General features: G+C 42.0%; 2 protein-coding genes across 9 annotated transcripts in view; both read left to right on the forward strand.

The window, feature by feature from the left end:
- Window positions 1-2,870, forward strand: part of THG1L (tRNA-histidine guanylyltransferase 1 like) — a 32,985-nt gene extending 30,115 nt beyond the window's left edge. For all 8 annotated transcript variants that reach the window (XM_058721605.1, XM_058721624.1, XM_058721614.1 and 5 more), the window contains 2 exons: window positions 253-360; window positions 1,389-2,870. In XM_058721605.1, coding sequence (XP_058577588.1) covers window positions 253-360; window positions 1,389-1,550 — 270 coding nt within the window. In that variant the 3' untranslated portion in view covers window positions 1,551-2,870. The remainder of the gene's footprint in view (window positions 1-252; window positions 361-1,388) is intronic.
- Window positions 2,871-4,873: 2,003 nt separating this feature from the next.
- On the forward strand, window positions 4,874-18,924 carry LSM11 (LSM11, U7 small nuclear RNA associated). The gene is made up of 4 exons (XM_058721567.1): window positions 4,874-5,357; window positions 10,622-10,761; window positions 13,131-13,214; window positions 13,679-18,924. Exons 1-4 carry the CDS (start codon window positions 4,913-4,915, stop codon window positions 14,087-14,089), a joined length of 1,080 nt encoding a protein of 359 aa, XP_058577550.1. The 5' UTR covers window positions 4,874-4,912; the 3' UTR covers window positions 14,090-18,924.
- The last annotated feature ends 1,581 nt before the right edge of the window (window positions 18,925-20,505 follow it).

Consider the following 20,505-nt stretch of genomic DNA (forward strand, 5'->3'; position numbering starts at 1 on the left):
TTCCTGTCACCCCATCCCAGTTGTGACTTTTGAAGCCAATTGTTTGCTACAGAAGACAGTTTTATGAATTTAGACATCTAAATAAGATTTAAACTGCTCTTACAATTGAAATTCATTAGTATCTATAAGATATTTGGTAAAACCCTTCCACTTTTTTGTTTGTGGAAATTTAGATAGAGGGTGGAATGGATAGGTAGGGTGAGGGCAGAGAGCAGACATAAAAATCTTTTTATATCTTTTTTATTTTCTCAGGGAACTCTTGCAGCAGACAAGAATGAGATTTTGTTTTCTGAATTCAACATCAACTACAATAATGAGCCACTGATGTATAGGAAAGGGACTGTGTTGATATGGCAGAAGGTAATGCTGTTGTGTCCAAATTAAAATGGAGGTCAGAAAGAAGAGAGCCTGTGCCCATCCCAAACTTTGTGTCCCCTACCACATGTATAAGGATGTGACTCCATTGATTAACATGAATTAGATCTTTTTTAAATGAGATACTATATATTATTTTGGATGCTTTTTTGTCAGTCAGTGCTACTAATTTTGTCAGTTTGTTAGTGATCTTTGTTGTCTGGAATTTCTCTTTATAAGCAGAATCACAGATTTTAGAATTACTTCATTTATTTTCCTGTGTCATAAGCTCTCCAAATCAAATAAAACCCCATAACAGAGCACACTGCAGACAGAAGGATTTTTGCATTCATATAACATTTAAAAAATACTTTCTTCCACACTGGATAATATCATTAAGTGGTTCACCCGTCCCATGACAACTATAATATGAGGCATAGGGAAACATTGTATATGAGCGTTCTACCACTTGGAGAATGTTCTTGAGATTCCCTAGGTATTCATACTTTAATATTCTGTACCTTTACCTAAATTCTTAATTTTACCAATATTTTCTCTCTGTGCCAGCTTCTGAGCATAATGACTTCTCTAAATTTATTTCCTTACATTTAGTTGTTTTTTTTTTTAATGAATGTTTTCGGGTGTTAAGGGGTACCTTAAGAATTAGTCCTCCCCACTGGCAGCTTCAGCTTATTAGTATTTTAAAACCACATTTGCTCTTTAGCACAGACTTGGATACTTCTTCATGCAGATGAGAGAGGCAAAATAACAAAAACAAAAACAAAAACCCTTTAATTCTATATTTATTGTTAATAAGGAACATGGGATTACTCCTTTGTTCCTAAGACCTCCTTTCAGAATATAGCAACTTTTTAAAAGTTTTTAAACAAATTCATGTATGTTGAGATATGTATTTGTATATCTACCTGACAAATATTTGTCGGAAGTATATAAAATAAGTCAACTTCCTGCATATCCCCCTCTACTCTCCCAAACTCAATTAACAGTGTTAATATTTTAACTTTTATCTGTAGGTGGGTGAAGTCACAACAAAAGAAGTCAAGCTGCCAGCAGAAATAGAAGGAAAAAAGATGGTGGTGACTCGGACCAGGATTAAGCCAGTGCCTTTATATTGCGATATTATTGGGGATGCTTTCTGGAAGGAACATCCAGAGATCCTAGATGAAGACAGCTGATCCTTTGCTTTTCAGTCCTGGCATGCTTAACCATGCAAGACCCCTAAGTTTCCTGGCAGCAGGTGGCCCTAGGATCCTTACTACCAAGAACAGTGTGCCAGGAATAACATGACTGATTGGAAAGGGACCAGGAAAAGAAGGGATGTATGGGGGTGGTTATCTTGTTCTGCTTTAAGTAGAACATTTTTTTTGCAGTATTGGAACATGGTTCCTTCTGTAGAAGTGCATTTAAAAAAAAAAAAAAAATTGTGGTCCTATTTTTATAAAGCAAGAACTACTTTATGCTTTGCAGAATGAATCATTTTTACATTGTGGCATAAATCTTAAAAAACGTGTCCAGCTCTTTCCACCTATGGTAGATGATGAACCTAAACTTTACTCTCAGCCACCTGTTCTTAACTACAGAATCCACTGACCTTTAAAGCCACCTTTCTTACCCGTGTACTTTGACCTGGAGATAAGTAATGGGTTGATGGCTGCAGATGCCTCTGAATTCAGGAATTCCAGGGAGAATGAGAGCTTTGTGCCAGTTACCAAGTTGGCACCTTTGGCTGAACAAATGAGTAGTAGTTTGGATGTCTTTATATGAATATTCCATAGATTGATTTTGTGGAGTTGTCAGCATGATCGTCATCTTGCCAGGGGTATTTCCAAGGCCACTTACCTCTTTCTAAAAAGAAAAGGAATTATGTGTATACATGAAAGAAATAAAATGTGTGAGAATGAATGAACAAGAAGGGAGAAGCATTTACTCCATTTTTTCTAGATACTTCAGTTTTAAAAGTCCACTTCCTACTGGATTCCTGAAAAGGATTCTCAGGTAGCCTCTATGTAATCAGAACACTGGCATTTGAATTAGCACTTCCCTTGGGGTCACAAGTGGCAGGTGTCAGAGGACACCTAATAGTTCCAGCTGCAGATGGGTCAGTTCCAGCTGCAGACAGGGGAGGAAGAGTGGAGGACAGCAGCAGTAATTTCGAGAACCACCACTAGCGAGGGGTCCCCCTCAAGTGGGGGTAGGTGGTGAGAGAACTCCCATTGCCTGCTGTCCTGGTTTCATATTTCAGAGGAAAATTATTTGGCTCTAGTAGGAATTAAGAGGCAGTCTACATTTTAGTGCCTGGTCTTGCATCGCAGACTTCACAGCCACGAAGAAAATGTATTTTTGAAGGCAACGGCTGGTCTCATCCTCCGCTAATTGATACTCCATCTGTTGGAATCATTTTTTTCCCTTCATGTACTCACTGCACAGGAAGAAATATGGTGCATGTTTGGTAATTGATAAAAATCTCTGAGAAAATAAAGGTTTCAACTCCCTTGGCCTACGTTTCCACTTATTTTTCTCATACAAATACAGTGTATGAATCCAACTTTTGTATATATGTCTTTACATAAGCCAGGATAAACATACCTTCATCACCGTGGTGGTTCACAGACTTCTACATACAAAAATTTACTTGGAATGCTTGTTTTACATTCTTCTTCCAGCACGCCCCGATGAAGATTTGAGGTTTGCTCATCTGATTTTTAACCCCAAAGGCCTCTGATGCCTATGGTGGGTGATCTGTGGCACTTTGGGCTATAAGGCCGTTGGTATCCTGTGATAGGTCAAGTCAGGCAATAAGGTAATGTAGCTCTGGACTGGCGAATGTAACAATGGTACATGATAAGTGGACATTAAAGTACAAACTTTCAGGACAAAACCACCCAAAGAAATGTGGTTTCTGTGGGTGTTATGTGATACAAAGGCTCAATTTTGTCATAAGATAGAGGGACAAGCATTTGTTAAATTAGCAGCAGTTTACAGCTTTGTTTTTTGTTCTCAGAAGTTTTGAGCAAAGGTATGTATGTTTCATACTCTTGCCATAACTTAACCTGTAGCGATGGTGTTTCTTTGTTGCCACACGTATTTGTTCCAGCATATATTTCACAGTTGTATGTTAATTTTCATTGTGTTCTCTAAGGTAAAGAATGCATTCTCTTGGGCTTTGCATAGCTTAAAGAAACGTTAAGACATACACAAAAAGAACTAGTATAGAATTAACACTAGTTGATAGTTTGGTAGGGAAGTGGCAATTAGGAAAGTGATTTGTGTGGCTTGTAGGTAACTGGAAACACCTTGGCTGTGCTGGATGAGAGGGTAATACCTGCCCTTCTGTGTAGACTATCACTTTATTTTATTTTTTAAATATTTTGAAAGAACAAGCATGAGTGGGGGAGGTGTAGAGAGAAAATCCCAAGCAGGCTCTGTGCTAACAGCAGGACTTGGTCTCACTGTGAGATCATGACCTGAGTGGAAATCAAGATTTGACACTTAACCCACTGAGCCACCCAGGCACCCCTAGACTATCATTTAATAGCAAAAAGCAAAAATGTTTTTGCTGAACAGAAGCTATAAAAACTGAAGGTTGCTGGAGGGGTTTTGGGTGGGGGATGGGCTAAATGGGCAAGGGGCATGAAGGAGGACACTTGTTGGGATGAGCACTGGGTGTTATACATAAGTCATGACTCACTAAATTCTATTCCTGAAATCATTATTACACTATATGTTAACCAACTTGGATGTAAATTAAAAGTAATAAAATAAATACAACTGGGTCTTGGAAATCTTCCATTTTCCTTTCCTCCAAGAGCTGGATCCTGGTTTCCTCCACTTGCCTAAGGGATGCTTAGAAAATCTATGATGTAATGAATTTTCTTTAATACTAAGGTCTCTCAGGTGTTAGTGTAAATTACTTTTTGCATAGGGTTTAGGAAATGGAGGACTGGGATCCATCCATCCTTCACAGCTTCGTTGTCCACTTAACCAGTACCAGCTAGGATAAAGCATTTATATGCTCTCTATGCAGTATCTCTTCATTCTTAGGACAATTCTGTGGATTAGGTACTATTTCTATTACATTTCAGGTGAGAATGTAAAGACCCAAAGAAGCTAAATAATTTGAGTCCAGGTAGGTTAGCCCCCAGTAAAATTCAGCATGCAAAACGGGACTCTTGATTGCCCTCTTCCAGCCTCTTCCCACCAGCTCAAGCTACGAGTATACTACAGTTCCAGAGAGCAGACAAACGCCTAGCGAAGCTTGTTAAAATGCTGGTTCCAGGATCCACCCCCGGGGAATCTGGAGTATTGACAAACATCCTAAGTGATAATGATATAAATGGGGAAACACTGCATTCAAGCAGATTAACCTGTTACCCGAGCGCCCAGGCGGAGGCCGGCTGCTCGGCGCCGAGAGCGGACAGATGCTGCCTCCCGGTGGCCGCGCCGGCGCAGTGCAACCCCAAGCCGCGGCTGCGCAGTGCCGCCCTCTGGCGGCCCCGCTCCTTCTTCCCATCGGCCTCGGCTTGCGGGCCTTTCAAACATGGAGGAGCGGGAGCGGGGGGCGAGGTCGGCTCGCGCCGGGAGCCCCGCGCGCCCGCCCAGCCCGCGGCTGGATGTCAGCTCTGACAGCTTCGACCCGCTGCTGGCCCTGTACGCGCCCCGCCTGCCGCCCATACCCTACCCAAACGCGCCCTGCTTCAACAACCTGGCTGAGTACGAGAGCTTCCTCAGGACCGGGGTCCGGGGCGGCGGGCGCGGGCGGGCGCGGGGCGCGGCCGCGGGCTCAGGGGTGCCCGCCGCCTCTGCCGGGCCCTCGGCTAGAACCCGTCGCCGCCTGGACGCCCCGGCCCCAGACCCCGAGCGCATCCAGCGCCTCCGTCGCCTCATGGTGGCCAAGGAGGAAGGGGACGGGGCCGCCGGGGCACGCCGGCGGGGTCCGGGTCGGAGCAGGAAGGCGCCGCGCAACGTGCTCACGCGAATGCCCTGTGAGTCCGGCGGGCGCGGGCAGGGCGGGGCGGGGGCCGCGGGCCAGGCCCGCTGCCCGGAAGGTGGCGGCCGAGGGGGCGTTTGCAGGGTGCTAGGGGCTTGGTGCGGGTCTGCGCGCCTGAGGGAGAGGGTCTTGATGAAGGTTGCAGAGATCATCCGCGGCCGTGAGGAGGTTCTCCTTGAATAATGTGGGGAAGGGGGGGCGTGGGGAAGGAAGGTCTTCTGGAGTACTGACGGGTGAGGGAGAGCCGTGGGGGCAGAGTGGGAAGGCTGTAGAGGTAACAAGGAGGGGCTCTAACGGGGTCCATGCGAGTGGCTGCAGAGGTGATGCGGAGCCCGCAACGAGGGGCTACGACCACGAGGGTGATGGGCGTCTGGAAAGGTGGTGGGGCCTGGAAAGCGGACATCGCCGGGAGGAGCTGCACGCCACAGCCAGAGGGGAGGGGCACAGCCAATTTTAAGGAAAGGAGAGTGGTTAGTGGGACTGGCGATGACAGGATGGAGTGTCAGGAGATCTGTCCCTGCAGTTAGAACAGGGGACATAATTTCATAACCCCTGCACACTAAGTGACACTCCTCCTGGGGTCGTAGGAGAAGGGCTGTGCGGTCTTGAAACACGTATGTTCGCGTTCCCAAGTCACAAGTGCTGGAAGGCAGCAGGCACCAGTGCCACTAAAATACAGACACTGTTTCACCGCCACCCTGCCAGGATGGGTGCAGGACTGGGTCTGTCAGGCTCCTGTTACCATATGCGCAAGTTATTTTAAGTTCTGAAGGTGTGAATGGCACAGGGGAATCTCTTGGAGCCTAATAGATCCTTGGAGATCTGTAAACAGCAAGGCTGCTAATGTGTGAGTTAGGTCTTCCACCAGTGGAATGAAAACAAGCCAGGGTTATGTCTCCTGTCATCTGGCAAGCAGTTCTCACATCTGCCGGGGAAGACAATGACCTAGTTAGCCATTCAAAGCATCTGTATCCTGATAGCTAAATTGTAACATTTTTAAATCACTGGCTTTGGAGTGGAAGGTTGTGTTAAGCAAGTTGTTTCCTTCCTAGAAATGTGTTTGTAAAGAGAGAAACATCCTGAAAAGCTGTGTGCTGTTAGCTGGGTCTTGGTCAGATCATTTACTGTGACAGTGCTAAAGCATTCTTGGCCAAGCCAGGGTGCACCCCAGCCTGCTTCCCCAACAATAACACAAAGACAGAGTGTGCATGTAGCTAAAATAAGAGTAGCTGGGGACCTTGTTTTGCCACTATCAGATCTTTGAAATGCTCTCCAGCTCTCAGATGGTAACATTTATTTCCGTTTTGCCAGTTGTGGCTTTGCTACTGATATTGTCAAAGAAAAGATATACTTCTGTATGGCGAGTGGTTTTGGCTTTACCTACAGAGTACTCTGTTATATTAGTATGACAGAGCAGGAAAACCAGCTTTGTTGGCTTTCCACAATTAAATATATGCCTGCAATCAAGATCTCAGAATGTGCCGTAGGCACTGAAAATTTTTATCACTCCACTGGAAACGGTTGGGTGTATATGATAGAGATGGGTAGACGTGACAAAGAACTGATGAGCTTCAGAAAGCAAGAAAAGTACAGAAGCTTGGGTAAGATTAAGTTTATTCAGACAGAGTTCCTATAAAAGGTTGTCTTCAGGTCTTGAAGTTAATTTAAAGAAGGGCATGGTTAGGGATGACAGTAATTATTTAAAAGTTAGGCTAGGCTGTTGAAGTATAATTTGTATGCGGCAAAATTCACCATTTAAAAGTGAGTTTTGACAAATGTGTAGTCATGAAATCACCATCACAATAAAGATACAGAACAAATCCATCATCCCAAACAGTCCCTTTTTAAGCCAGGAGATAATTTTATTGTTGCTAATTATGGCTACAGTTATTTAGTGGGTGAGTGCTGTGCAGTTTGCGAAGCCCTGTAGATGCTTCGTATCTTACTTTACCCTTAGATACTACTTTTTAAGTGAGGCTTGTTGAGCATCACTGCTTGCCCAAGATTACATAGCTAGTTAGCTTGCAACTCGGTTTGTCCAACTCCAGGGCCTATGTGCCAGGGCCATCATGCTAATCTCAAGTGAGGGAACAGGGGAGTACATTCTCATGTTTCTCTGCTTACTTCTTTTGGTGGGTGGAGAGTACCACATAAGTGAGGCAGACGGTGTGTGTCTAGAACAACGACAACGGAATCTGGGTCCAGAGAAGGATGTATTAAAACACTTTGAAGACCAAAGAGTTTCTCTCTGACTTTGTTACGATAGATAGTGGGGACCATGGTATATATTCTTAAGTAAACACTTTTAGGGCAATGTTTCTCATAGTTTAATTTCTAGTAGTAAAATGTATTTGGTGGGGGACGGTGTATAGACCACAGATGCAGGGGTTCGACTGCTGGCTTTTTTAGTTTTGAACACTAGATCCTCCACTTTCTAGCTGTTTTACGGAGGCAAGTCGCTTAAACTCTTTGGGGCCTCAGTTAGCTAATCCATTCAAAGCGTTTACCACAGTAGTACATGGGGAAATTCTCAGTGATTGTTAAATGTCCCTGTGATTGTTGTAGGTTGTTGTGGTGGTTATTGTTGTTTTAGGCTGTCATAATTAAAAGCTCCAGGGCAGGATGTATGTATAACCTACCCGAATTGGGTGTTGACTCAGCTGTTTACTATGTAAGTAACCTTGAAAAACTAATTCAAATGAACATTTCTGAGCCTCGTTTTCCTCATCTAGAAAGTAGGGCAAAATAATAGTGCCTAAGTGTTAAAGTTGTGAGGATTAAATAACATACATAACGTTAACCTTACCCCAGGGCCTGGCTCATAGGGAGTGCTCAGTAATTGGTGATGATGATGGCTAGGGAGGATGGGAGTGAGGGGACCTCGGAGGCTGTTGTAGTGAACCAACCATCCCATAAGACTCTGGGCTGTATTGGTTGTGGGAAGAGAAAGGAAAGGACAGGTCATACTTACTGAGAGTCCATTGTCTGAGCCTAGTGTGGCCACAAGTAGGGAGAAGAATAGAGTTTAAAATGACCGGGATTTAGGGGCGCCTGGGTGGCTCAGTCGGTTAAGCGTCTGACTTCGCCTCAAGTCATGATCTCACAGCTTGTGGGTTCGAGCCCCTTGTCGGGCTCTGGGCTGACAGCTCAGAGCCTGGAGCCTGCTTTGGATTTTATGTCTCCCTCTCTCTCTCTCTCTCTCTCTGCCTCTGCCTAGCTCTCACTGTCTCTCTCTCAAAAATAAATAAACATTAAAAAAAAAAAAAACTTAAAAAAAATGACTGGGACTTAGAAGGTTGAGGCCTAAGAATAGTAGCAATGGAGAAGGAGATCTGGAAGAATAACTTCAAAGATAAGGCATATATATCTTTTTGTTGTTGTATTAAATTTTATAAGCTTGGTTCATATTTGGAGTTTGTTAGACTGCTGGAAAGAGATTCAGAGTGTGCGTTCCGATTGAGAATTTTTGCCTTGGTAGTTTGCTCTGATAGGTGGTGCTAGTGATGTATTTTTGATCACACAGGAGTGAAGTGCTCCCTGGAATTATACCTTATTAATAAATCTTTGGAAGAAAAAAAAAATCAAGGGAAGAGTACAGATATGAGAGTTGAAAGACCTGAGTTTGTCATTTGTTTAGCTAGAATAAGAAACTGTTGTTAAGATATGTGCTTGTCTTTTTTCTCTTATGTGGGGGTTCAGGGGTAAAAGTCATACCTCTCTATTTTTTTACAAGTTAGGAAAAGAGTGGTCTTTCCACTGTTTGTGGAAACACATATGGGGACGGGGGAAGCAGTGAATGTGTATAGGCAAAGAAACTAATCCAGGTTTCTAAAATATTGAATTATAGAGACTTATTCTCAAATGAATCTAGAAGTTAACTAGTCTAACCTCATTTTATAAATGAGGAAAGTCAGACTTGTAGAGAAAAAGTTACTCAAACATTCAAAGAATTTTAAAATATTGCTACAGGTAAGGTAGATGATGAAGGCCAGACCAAAACTCTCACATTCCTTTCCAGAGCCTCTGTCTCTGCCACATTGCCTTCAACTGTGCCTTCTTGCTGAATCTTCAATCTGACATAAGCTCCTACTTCTCATTTGCTAGGTCACTTTCTTCAGAGTATTTTCTTTTATTAATTTATCACTGCCATGATGTATAAGCTGACCCATGAGTGAGGGATAAAGAGGTCAGGAGTAACCAGCTTAGTTATCCAAACTGAAGGGCAGGACTCTTGTTCTCTTTCATACTACTAGAAACAAAACAGAGATTTTGTGTTTACTATTGATGGCAAGAATCAATCTCCAAAGAATTATGCCTTGCAAACTTGGGAGGGAAAGACAAAGACTATGTGTGAGTGTGAGTGTAAGTGTGTGATTGGACATGTGGTTTTCTTTTGGGAGGTTTTATATATATCATATAGCCATCATATTGTGAAGGCTAAGTTAACATGAAGTAATAAAAATAAAATTCATCCCTCTTCACAAGCCCTGAGAAAGAGAATCCATCATCATAAAGGCTGCAATTTATAGTCCCAGCATTCTTCCCATGAATCGTCATTCTCTTTTTACGTGATGCTTATCTGCAATGTCCTAAGAGCCTAATGCCCAGCAGGTGCCTTTCTGTCAACAAGGCTTGGAATGAAACCAGGTCTCTTCCATCTAGTGTAAAGATGGTGTCCATTGGAACACTAGTGGCTCCAGAGAGCTTGTCCATGGAGTATCTCAGATGGGGGCCAAAAGTCCATTCTCTCGTTAGAGGACTGCACGTGTTTAAGGGCAGATGTGTTACATGGTTTGTTTCCTTTAAACATATGAACAAGATTTTCGGTTTTTTGAAGAGTCAAGCTGGATATGTGGTTCATGAGAATTATCTTTTAAAAAGTTGTCTTAACCAGACACAGAACTGAGAAGAATTTTGCTGCTGATGTGTACATTTAATGTGGGTCCCCCCCCCAAATGTTTTTAAATAATGGTGCATCTTAGAATCAATGATATCATAGAACATGGGATATACAATTAGTGAAACATTCGGGTGACAGCCATATGTATGTTTTATCCTCATCCTGGTGGAATCTTGTCTTACTTCAGTGTGTTGCCCATACTAACCATGCTGCCCATTGGGCCTTCTCATTTCCATAGTGAGGTTGCCACTGCACCATGTTACCTGGTGTTGCTGGAGATGGTTGGCTGGTCTTGGTTGCTAATTTTGAGAATGAAGGCAGATGTTTACATTATGCTGTCTGCTCTTGTCTTGTTTCAGTGCACGAAGGCAGCCCTCTGGGTGAACTCCATCGTTGTATCCGGGAGGGGGTGAAGGTGAACGTTCACATTCGCACTTTCAAGGGTCTTCGTGGCGTCTGTACAGGCTTCCTCGTCGCATTTGACAAGTTCTGGAATATGGTAATTAAGCCTTTCTCAAAGGGCTGGAGAACTCCTAAGGATTAAATCTTTTATATGTCTAAATGACCTGAGTAATTTTATTTAGGAAAACCTATAAAATGACTTCCTAGAAGAACTAGAATTTTTGCATTCTCTTGATCAACAATAAAAAAAGTTCTTTTTATTGCTTCCTTTTCTTTAAGGCATTGGCTTTCAGCCAAGGCAATTAAAAAAAATTTTTTTAATGCTTATTTATTTTTGAGACAGAGATAGTGTGAGTGGGGGAGGGGCAGAGAGAGGGGTACAGAGACCTGAAGTGGGCTCTGTGCTGACAGCAGAGAGCCCGACACAGGGTTCGAACCCACAAACCATGAGATCATGACCTGAGCCGAAGTCAGATGCTTAACCGACTGAGCCACCGAGGTGCCCCTCAAGCAGGGCAGTTTTGCTCTTCTTTCCCTCCTAGGGACATTTGGCACTGTCTGGGTACGTTTTTTTAATTGTCACAACCATGGCATGGAGTATTACTGGTATCTAATGGGTAGCAGCCAGAGGTGCTGCAGCACATCCTACAATACAAAAAATAGCCCCTCAGCAGCAAACCATTCTCTGGTCCCAAATGTCATTTGTGCTTAAGGAATAATGATTTATTTTATCTGTTTAGTAATTCTATATCAATTTCCTACTAACCATTCTTTCATTCATTTCAAAACATTTATTGATTTTCCACTTTGGCTGGTACTTTACCACAGTGCTAGGTACAGAAATTTCAGAAAGGAACTTTCACTCTATAGCATTTGGCAAGATAGATAAAGATAGAGGGGAAGCAGACATACTAATAAGCAAGGCACTTTGCATGGTGTTTCCTTATGGAGTACATGCGCCCCCACACTCCTAGAGGCTTACTGTCTGTTTACCAGACATTCGTAGGAGGGAAGAGATAGATTATGGCACAATTATACTATGAGACAAGCAATTAAAATAGGAACCACCAGGCTTTTCATATGGTCTTCTATCTCTAACTTTTCTTTTTCCTGTGTTTTATCTTCCTCCATGCATTCTCCTGGATGAGTATAATAGTTGCTGACTATTTATTACTTCCTATTTGCTGTACAGTATACTAAGGATTTATAATATAGTATCTCAGTGAACAAGGTCTGTTACTGTTCCATTTTACAAATGAAGAAATTGAGGCTAGAGATATTGAATGATTGGCCCAGATCACACTGTTAGTAAGTGGAAGTATTAGAACATTATCCCAGGTCTTTCTGACTCCTAACACCATCTTTTCAACCACTGTGGGATCAGAAGACCTGGATTTGAATCCTAGCTTTACCACTTGGTAGCTCTGTGACTCTGGGCAAGATGGTTTCTCTGAGGCCACTTTTCTTATCTCTAAAATGTAGGAAAAACTACTTTACTATTATAATTTCACCTTTGAAGGAAAAGTTTTTAAGAGAACATCTTTGATGACAGGCATGATAATAATACCATCAGCTTATATTTGTAGGGTGAGTCACACTTTTCAAACTGAATTCTCATACCTGAGCTCATTTGGCCCTACATAGCTGTCCTCTGAGGTCCATCTCTCAAAGACAGGAATCCCCCAACAGTTCTGTATGGAACCCTAGTTAATACCTGTTCATTGCTGTCGTAAGACCTAAATCTGATGAGGGAAAAGAAGCAGTAGAATAGTGTTTCTCAAAGTATGATCTAAGGGCATCCTACATCAGAATCATGGAATTTCTGGTTAAAACAGAAAATTCCTTGGCTTCATCCCAGACCTACTAAATCAGAATATCTAGGAAGTGGCCTTGGATTTCTATTTTAATAAGCCTCTTAGATACATATGCACACTGAAATTTAAAAACCTCTACCATGCATTTGTAAAGGCCCCTTACCATAGAAGAAACCTATCTTATATGGTGGTAGCAGCTTGGAAATCTTACTCGGAGGGCTCCAGGTATTACCGTTTTCTCCTGCCCAAGAGCTCAGTCACTTGTTAAGTTTAGTTCTGCTAAGTTAGATGTTTATTCTCCTTTTTATTTATTTTTTTAAAACTTATGTTCCACCTGTAGGAGGATTTTTTTTTAATTTTTTCTTCTTAACGTTTATTTATTATTGAGAGACAAAGAGAGACAGAGCATGAGCATAGGAGAGGCCACAGAATCTGAAGCAGGCTCCAGGCTCTGAGCTGTCAGCACAGAGCCCAATGTGGGCTTCAAACTCACAAACGGCGAGATCGTGACCTGAGCCAAAGTCAGACGCTCAACCGACTGAGCCACCCAGGCACCCCAGTGTTTATTCTCCTTTTTAAAATGTTTTTTCTAGAAGCTGTAAAAATAATATTTTTAATTCTGCCTTATCTTTTTTCCCTTTGGGCTGTTTAGGCACTTACCGATGTGGATGAGACCTACCGAAAACCTGTTCTAGGCAAAGCGTATGAACGGGATTCTTCATTGACTCTTACTAGGGTAGGCAGTTTACCCTGGCTTCCTGAGTACCCAGCATGCTTTCAATCTTAGACATTGAGATCACTGAGCCCGGTGACCAGGTTTTCTTGGGGGGAGAGCTCAGTTGCTGTCCACTCTGTATGCCCGGACCAGGGTCTTCATTAGTCTCTTCTCACGCATTCAGCTAATCACAAATGAGTCTGTGCTTCTGGCCTGCATGTTATTTGAGCAGCAAGTTACCTCTTATAAGCCTTAAAAGTCTTTCCATTTTATACCACAGAAAAAAGCAGGTGCCTTTTCTCTTGACATATTTATTGATTTACCCGAATTATGGCTAAACACAGAAAAACTCACTGCTTTTTAAAAATTGCAAAGTAAGAAGTCCATAAAACCTAATTCATGAATATGGTGTTTTTTCTGTATATTCAAAGAAGGATGTTGACAGCTAAAGAGAAGGCTGATATTTATCATTACTTTCCTTCTAGCTATTTGATCGCCTAAAACTTCAAGATTCCTCCAAAAAGGACGCAGATTCCAAGTCTGCAGTTGAAGATTCCACTCTGTCCAGATACTCCCAGACATCCACTTGGAAGGTAGCTTCGGTGTGGGGAAGAGGAGACACTGACCGGGGCTCACGCAGGCGTTCCCGCTCCGTCCCTTCTTCCCTGCAGGCGTCTGCAAGGGAGGAGTCCAGGTCAGAGATGTCAGGGAGGACTACACGGACAGAAGGGTCAAGTGCAGGAGGTACCTTTTCCAGGGCTACCACCCTTTCCAGGGGTCAGCCCCGTAAGAAAAAGCGAAAGCCCAAAGTGGATTACCAGCAGGTATTCACTCGACATATAAATCAGATTTTCATTCGAGGCGAGAATGTCCTGCTGGTTCATCTTGCGCAGTGACCAGCTCGGCATCTCTTGAGCTTTGGTTCTTAAAAATAAAATGCATGAACCGCTGCTATGCTGTATCCTAGTATCCCAGTGAAACTCTGAGTTGGAATGATTCCCTCTGGTCCTGCATGTGCAGAGCATAGAGCCAGGCTTGGGCCCTCTGGAAGATGAGCTCCCTCAAGCGGACACAGACCTTAGGAAGGTGGGGGTTTGCGTTAATATCAAGGCAAAAGCTGTACAGAGGAAATATGCATCCAGTTTGGTGTCATGGTTGACTTTAGACACTCAAACCAAATATCATATCTTCCATTTGAATTAGGAGTCATGGTATGAATTAAATTCATTCCACAGACACTATAAAGATGGGAATAAAAAAACACCTCAAAAAATGCTCTCATTTCTAAAAGCTAGTGCCCTGAGTACTCATGAATTTGATTCTAAGAGTAGTAACATAAATTGCCCTGTAGCCCTGCACCCACAACTTGTAACTGACCTTTGATTTTTGCTCTACACCATTCTCTCTCTTTATCAAGAAATGTAATTTATTACCTTTGAATATCTGCAAAACTAAGAAAGAAAGCCACTAACTTATGTAAACTTTGGATAGTTGGTATGCTTAGAGCAGCCAACAATGAATACTCTGTTGTTATCCCTCTTCTTAGTATGTAAAGGGATATGGGAATTCATCAGTCTTCCCCACTTACCAGAGGTAGCTTCTGAGAATGGCATGCCACATGGGACTATATGATGCTCATGAGGTGGTTTCTTGGCCTTTTCTCTCACTTGTGTGGCATGGTGTAGTGCATGTACCCACTGTATTGCCCTTCTGTATGTAGTGTGAACTGTCCTGTGAGCTTTATGGCAGGAGATTGTGACCTATGTATCTGGCTTCAAAGAGTTCTGCATGGACTCAGTAATACATATGCATCACATGGTTGGGAGCTTCCTTTCTGGGGAGGGCTGGCCCGTGTAGACTAACTTTCAGAATGATTTTTCCACGAAGTAGGAGTGATAGTTTTATTTCCTCATGTCACGCCAACGAGGTTCTTACAAAGTACAGTGGGTGGCATCTATAAGGAACACTTTACTTACTGCCTGGCTTGAGTAATGGGAACACTGTAGTACTCTCTAATACTTCTACTTGAATCATATTATATGCTTTTTCAATCACCAGTACAGAATAGGCTACATCTTGATGCAGACTGTTAGGCAATATTGATTTTTTGTTTTGTTAGTTTATATTTGGTTTTATTTTATATAACTTACATTCAAAGTGAGAATAAGAAGTAGCTAACTAGTTAAAATGCTTGAAAAAAAATTCCCTGCTGCATTTTTTGTGTAACTTAGATAAGCCTTCTGAGAAGCAGGGTGAATAATGTTTAGGGAGTTAGGGCACCTGGTCCTTCTGCTAGCTGGGCCACTGGGCCAATGAAAGGAGAGCAGACTTAACCCCTCTGTGCCTCAGTTTTTCCCATCAGACACCTACCTCACCGGGGCACTGAGACAGAGAATTTTAGGAAGGCATTTTAAAGTCTCTAAACATGTTTAAGTGCCATGAGTAATTTTTACTAACTATATTTCATAGCTCGATAAGAGTTCTATGTCTTATGAGCAAGGTAGGTGCTACATAAGAAAGTCATCTCTGTGGCTGTTGTAATTTTGAACTTGTCATCAGAAGGCAGTGATATCTTCAGGAACTATTTTCCATATTCCATTCCTTTCTCCTAAAGGACAATGGAAGTTCTCAGAAGAATATCCTCAGTAAAAGAAGAGTAACATTTCTTTGCTGCTTCCCCGACAAATGCCAGCCCCAATCCTTTTCTGATCATCAGAAAAAATTCCCCTGAACTTTTCAAGAGGTTTATGTGATAGTACCAAAGGGAGATGCACATCTAAAAATGACACATCCCCAAAGGGGAATTTGTGGAAGATGCTTCGTTTCATTTACTTGTTTTTATTTTAAGATGCATTTTAAATATACTCTTTAGAGCCAGATCAGATGCAGTAAGCATTTAGAGAGGTTCCGTGTTACAAAGTCAAGCAATTGTCTTTGGAATCTGCTAATCTAAATTATCTTCTAAATAGTATGTCTAATAAAATCTCAGTTCCCCAATTAATAGTTATCTTGTTTAATCATCAGGCACCCCTGCCTCTGCATCTTTACCAGTCTCTCCTGTTATATGTCCTCATCTGTCTACCCTTCTGTCCTCAGCTAGAAGCTGCAATAGATACCAGGTTTTCCCAGTAAAGTAAAAGTTTGGTATCAAAAGGAATATATCACTTTGCATTCATTCTAGTGCCTGACTAAATCTAATGTGATTTGTTTTAAACACATGCTGAGTTTTCGTGTTTGTATATAATTTTCATATATCCAGATAAGGATTGGTTTACTGCTTTTCTGTCCAACATAATAATTCTGGCTCTGAAAATAATTTTAAATCCATGTGATCAGTCTAATGTGCCCATTGGCCCCCGTTTATCGGTTCAGTTTTGGACAGTGATTCACATTTAGTAAATGTGCTGTATTGTATAAAGCATGCCAGTGTTTTATAGGGAAGTCATTTTTTTTTAATTACTGCCTTTTCTTTATTATTGTAGAAATATTTCAAAAGGAAAACAAATTGGTCCTAAGAATGCATGTGCTGCTCAAAATATGTCATCATCTAGGACATTATAATAAGTTGCTATGAAAATAACTGAAGTCTTCCTCAGGAGAAAGAAAGAAAAAGAGAAAGTAACAGCCAGAATGGTAGAGTTCTGGAGGCCCCCACGAGCTTACCCGAGGGGTCCCTATGTTGCAGAAATGCAGCAAAATCTGGTTTCTAGTATTCTCCAGGGATTTGGGCTTAGGACAGTTGGTAGGAATAGTACTTATTTTTGAACGTCCAACTTAGGTTCTTCAAAGTAATCTCTAGACATGGGAATCCGTTCCGAAGACAGTTCATGGGACACACCTCTTCTCCAGAGCACCAGATTTGTTAGATAACAAGGCATCAAGCAATGGAACATGGGTTTCACACCCAGAACGATTTCATGTGCTGTTCTTCATACATAGAGGTGATTCTATTGTTCTACAACCAGGAGAACGTGCGTTTTAGGTTGTTGGTGCTAGTACTTGGGAAGCGTTTATGCTTCATTTCAGAGACTGTCTTATGATGGTGGGTCATTTGTGTGATGGTTAGCCAGTGTTAGCAGTGTCTAAGACAGGTGGCTTTAGACCATTTGGTACCTTGCTGTCTGTGCATGGTGCATATCAAGTTAGAAAGCCTAGAAACCATTAGCATTAAAGTCTAGGTGCATCAGAATCCTTGGTTTGAGCTGTTACTGGATCAGAGGGGACTTGATTTATCCTTGTGGTAAAAAGTCCAGGAGTACCTTAAGAGGTTGTGAAGACATGAACTGTGGGCTGTCTTTACTCCTCAGAAGCCTCACAGAAATCTAGTTATACCACTTTACCCCTTGAGAGAAAAACAGAAACCTAACTTGATGCAGAGGAGTTTTTGGATTTCTTTTTGCACTATCCTCATAGCTGCTGACATGGGCAAAATCATGAAATAGAATTGATTCTGTAAATTTTCTCTAATTTTTGCCTTTAGGAATAATTAAAATTATTCAAAGACAGCTGTCACTGGTGCTGCCCCAAAACTTTCCCATCTTTTATGTATGTTTTATGAATGAAATAGTCGCTGTGGGAAGTCCAAGGTTCACGTAAGAGTATCATGGCATAAATATAATGGTTTAGCAACTGTTTTAATTTTTCTTTTCCTGTGCCAGATATAGAATACAGTCAATCCCTTTCCAGTAGCTTCTGTTCATCAGCCTATGTTTTCCTGGGCAGTAACTCCCAGAAGGCTTTTCTTAGTGATTATAAAGGAAGAAAATCTTATCTGGGCTTATGTTGCAAAGGTGGGTGGTCTGTCACTACTTTCTGGCAAATTGAGTTGATGGATTTTATATAAGCCTTTGGGATGCCTGTCACAGTTTCCTGGGCTCTGAGGAAGGGTTGTGCCTTTTTTACTTTCAGTGTTTTGAGTATTTTTCAAATGTTTGTAAGTTCTCTTGCGCCCCTCTAATAAAAATGAAAGCTATCTGTCAAGGAATGGCTTTGCATGGTTCAGAGATCTAGGGGAAAAGAAATAAGTACACCTGAGACCTTCAGTTGGTCTTTTATTTATTTAGAATAAAAAGTAGTTTGATAAGCTACCAGAGTTTGTGTTGCTTTAAAAACACTCTCTGAAAAGATGGCAACTGTCCCTCAGGAAAGCTATAAAAGCTATTCCCAATACATTGCAATTGCTTTTGATTTTTACTCCTTTGGAGCAAATGTCTGATGTTATGTCTGATGTTATGTTTTTAGAGCTGTGGGGGAAAAGTGTCTAAACAATTTTAGGGGGTATTATTTAAATGATTATCTGGCTGAATTATGTGTGAGCTAGGTTCTAGGGCAGCTGTCCAGTTCTTTTTCTGTTGTCCTGACACTAACACAGATAGCAAGCGATGTCTTGAAAAGTGATCTGCTTATTTCATACTGACATCTAAAGACATTAGCCTTCTGTTTGGCAACCCTGGGGATACCCCTCTGCACCATGACTTATTAATGTGTTTTTTAGGCAAGGCTAAACCTGGTGACCCTCTGTATTTATAGTTTCACTATTCATATATAAGCTGCTAAAAGAAAAACCATAACTTCTCATCTTGTCTTGAAATTACTCCTAATTGTGAAGTTCACCTAAATTCTTCATGTTTATGGAGGATTGCTGCTAGTAACGTCAGTTTGCAGTGTTCTTCTGTAGGTATGTGTCACATGGGAGTCTGGAAACTGTAATAAATATGATTGTGTTAATGTACTGACTGCTTTGTCTCTGCTGATTTTGAGGGGCGGTGGAGGGGAGGAGGCAGGGGAGTCTATTACCAGGTGATGATACTGACCTAGAAAGTGAAAGCATCCCAAGCCATCTCATTGTTGTAACCTTGTGCCTTTTCTTCACCAAAGCACACATATCTACATCAACTATCCTTGAGGTGGCTTTGGTCTTCCATTTGGTTTATTAGAAGTTCATGCTTAGAAAAGGAACTTGGCCCACATTGTGAATTGTCTCTTCTAAGCCCCAAGCACTGGTAATTTCCCTGTAAATTTATTCTACCTAATAGCTCACTGGCATTACCCCCTCTCTTCATGATCTGCTGAGATCACCCCTCACTCTGCTCCCTTGGGTTTTACCACATTTGATTAATTGATCCTTACATGGTTCCAGAAATATTTGAATTTGCCACCAGCTTCCCTCTGTGCATGTACAGGAAGTTGAACTGCCCAAAGATTTGTGACATTGATTACTTGAGCTCTGTTTGCTTCAGAACTGAGTCGCCTGTAAGAGAGACAGACAAAAAATCACACGGATGCTTACAGAGGGAAACCTCAAGTTAACTGTTAAGACCCGATTCCCCACTTTCAAAGAATATATTGAGCTGGGTTTAGCCAACATGCAAGAAATTTCTAACCACTTCAGTGGTGGAAAAGGAGGCAAGATCTCTATGCTCCAGTTCAACCCCTTGCTTATTTGTTTTGTATCTCAAAGACTTCTGATTAAGCAAGAATATCATCATTAATCAAAATAAAGGCAGAGGAGTCAGCTGGTCTGTACATTTAAAATGTACAGTGACTGTTACATATTAGCAGGGGGATGGAGGCCAGTGGAATGAGATATATCTATTATCTTTCCCTAAGCTTCCCGGATTCTAGTGGCAAGGACAAAAAAGTTTATTGCCCAACCACATTCTTCTCTGAGCAGAAGTGAAGCACTTTTCAGTCTGTTCAGTTGCCACTAGGTGGCAGTGGGTTAAAGAGAACTGCTTAACCAGAGGCCCTAGAAGGACTTGAGTCTCCAGATCTCCAGTCACTGCTACAATTCATTGTTAAATGCTCCAGTCTGAACAGAGATAATCAAGGAGAAACAAGCTATGATCAACCCAAGTGGCAATATAAACATTTCTTCCCAATATCGAATGTGCCTAATTTGAAGCCTAGACAACCAGACTGATGGCAACCAGCCAGTGAATGTGCTTGGAGAGGAGTAGCAAACGGAGACATTGCCCAGCGTCCACTGTTTCAGGGACTCTATCACTGTTCTCACGTCATGGGTTTCCTTGTTTCTTCTCAGAGTATGGTCAACCCCACCCAGACTCTTCCCAGCTGCTGGCTAAGGATTACCCCAGGGAAACTGTCTTGAGGCCCCTATTTCTCAGCACTTGTCTCACTTTCGGAAACAATTCAGTTCTACCCAGTGTTGATGCCTGAGAGCCCGCTTGTAAGAAAGGTTACAGATGTCTCGTGATTCCATGACCAGAATTGAGTCTCCATCCCAAGACCAAGCAAATTTGCTCCTGAGTCAAAGGAAAATTTATAATAAACACAGAAAAGTCTGTTGTTA

Source organism: Neofelis nebulosa, chromosome 1, assembly GCF_028018385.1.
Source record: "Neofelis nebulosa isolate mNeoNeb1 chromosome 1, mNeoNeb1.pri, whole genome shotgun sequence".
Classification (NCBI taxonomy): domain Eukaryota; kingdom Metazoa; phylum Chordata; class Mammalia; order Carnivora; family Felidae; genus Neofelis; species Neofelis nebulosa.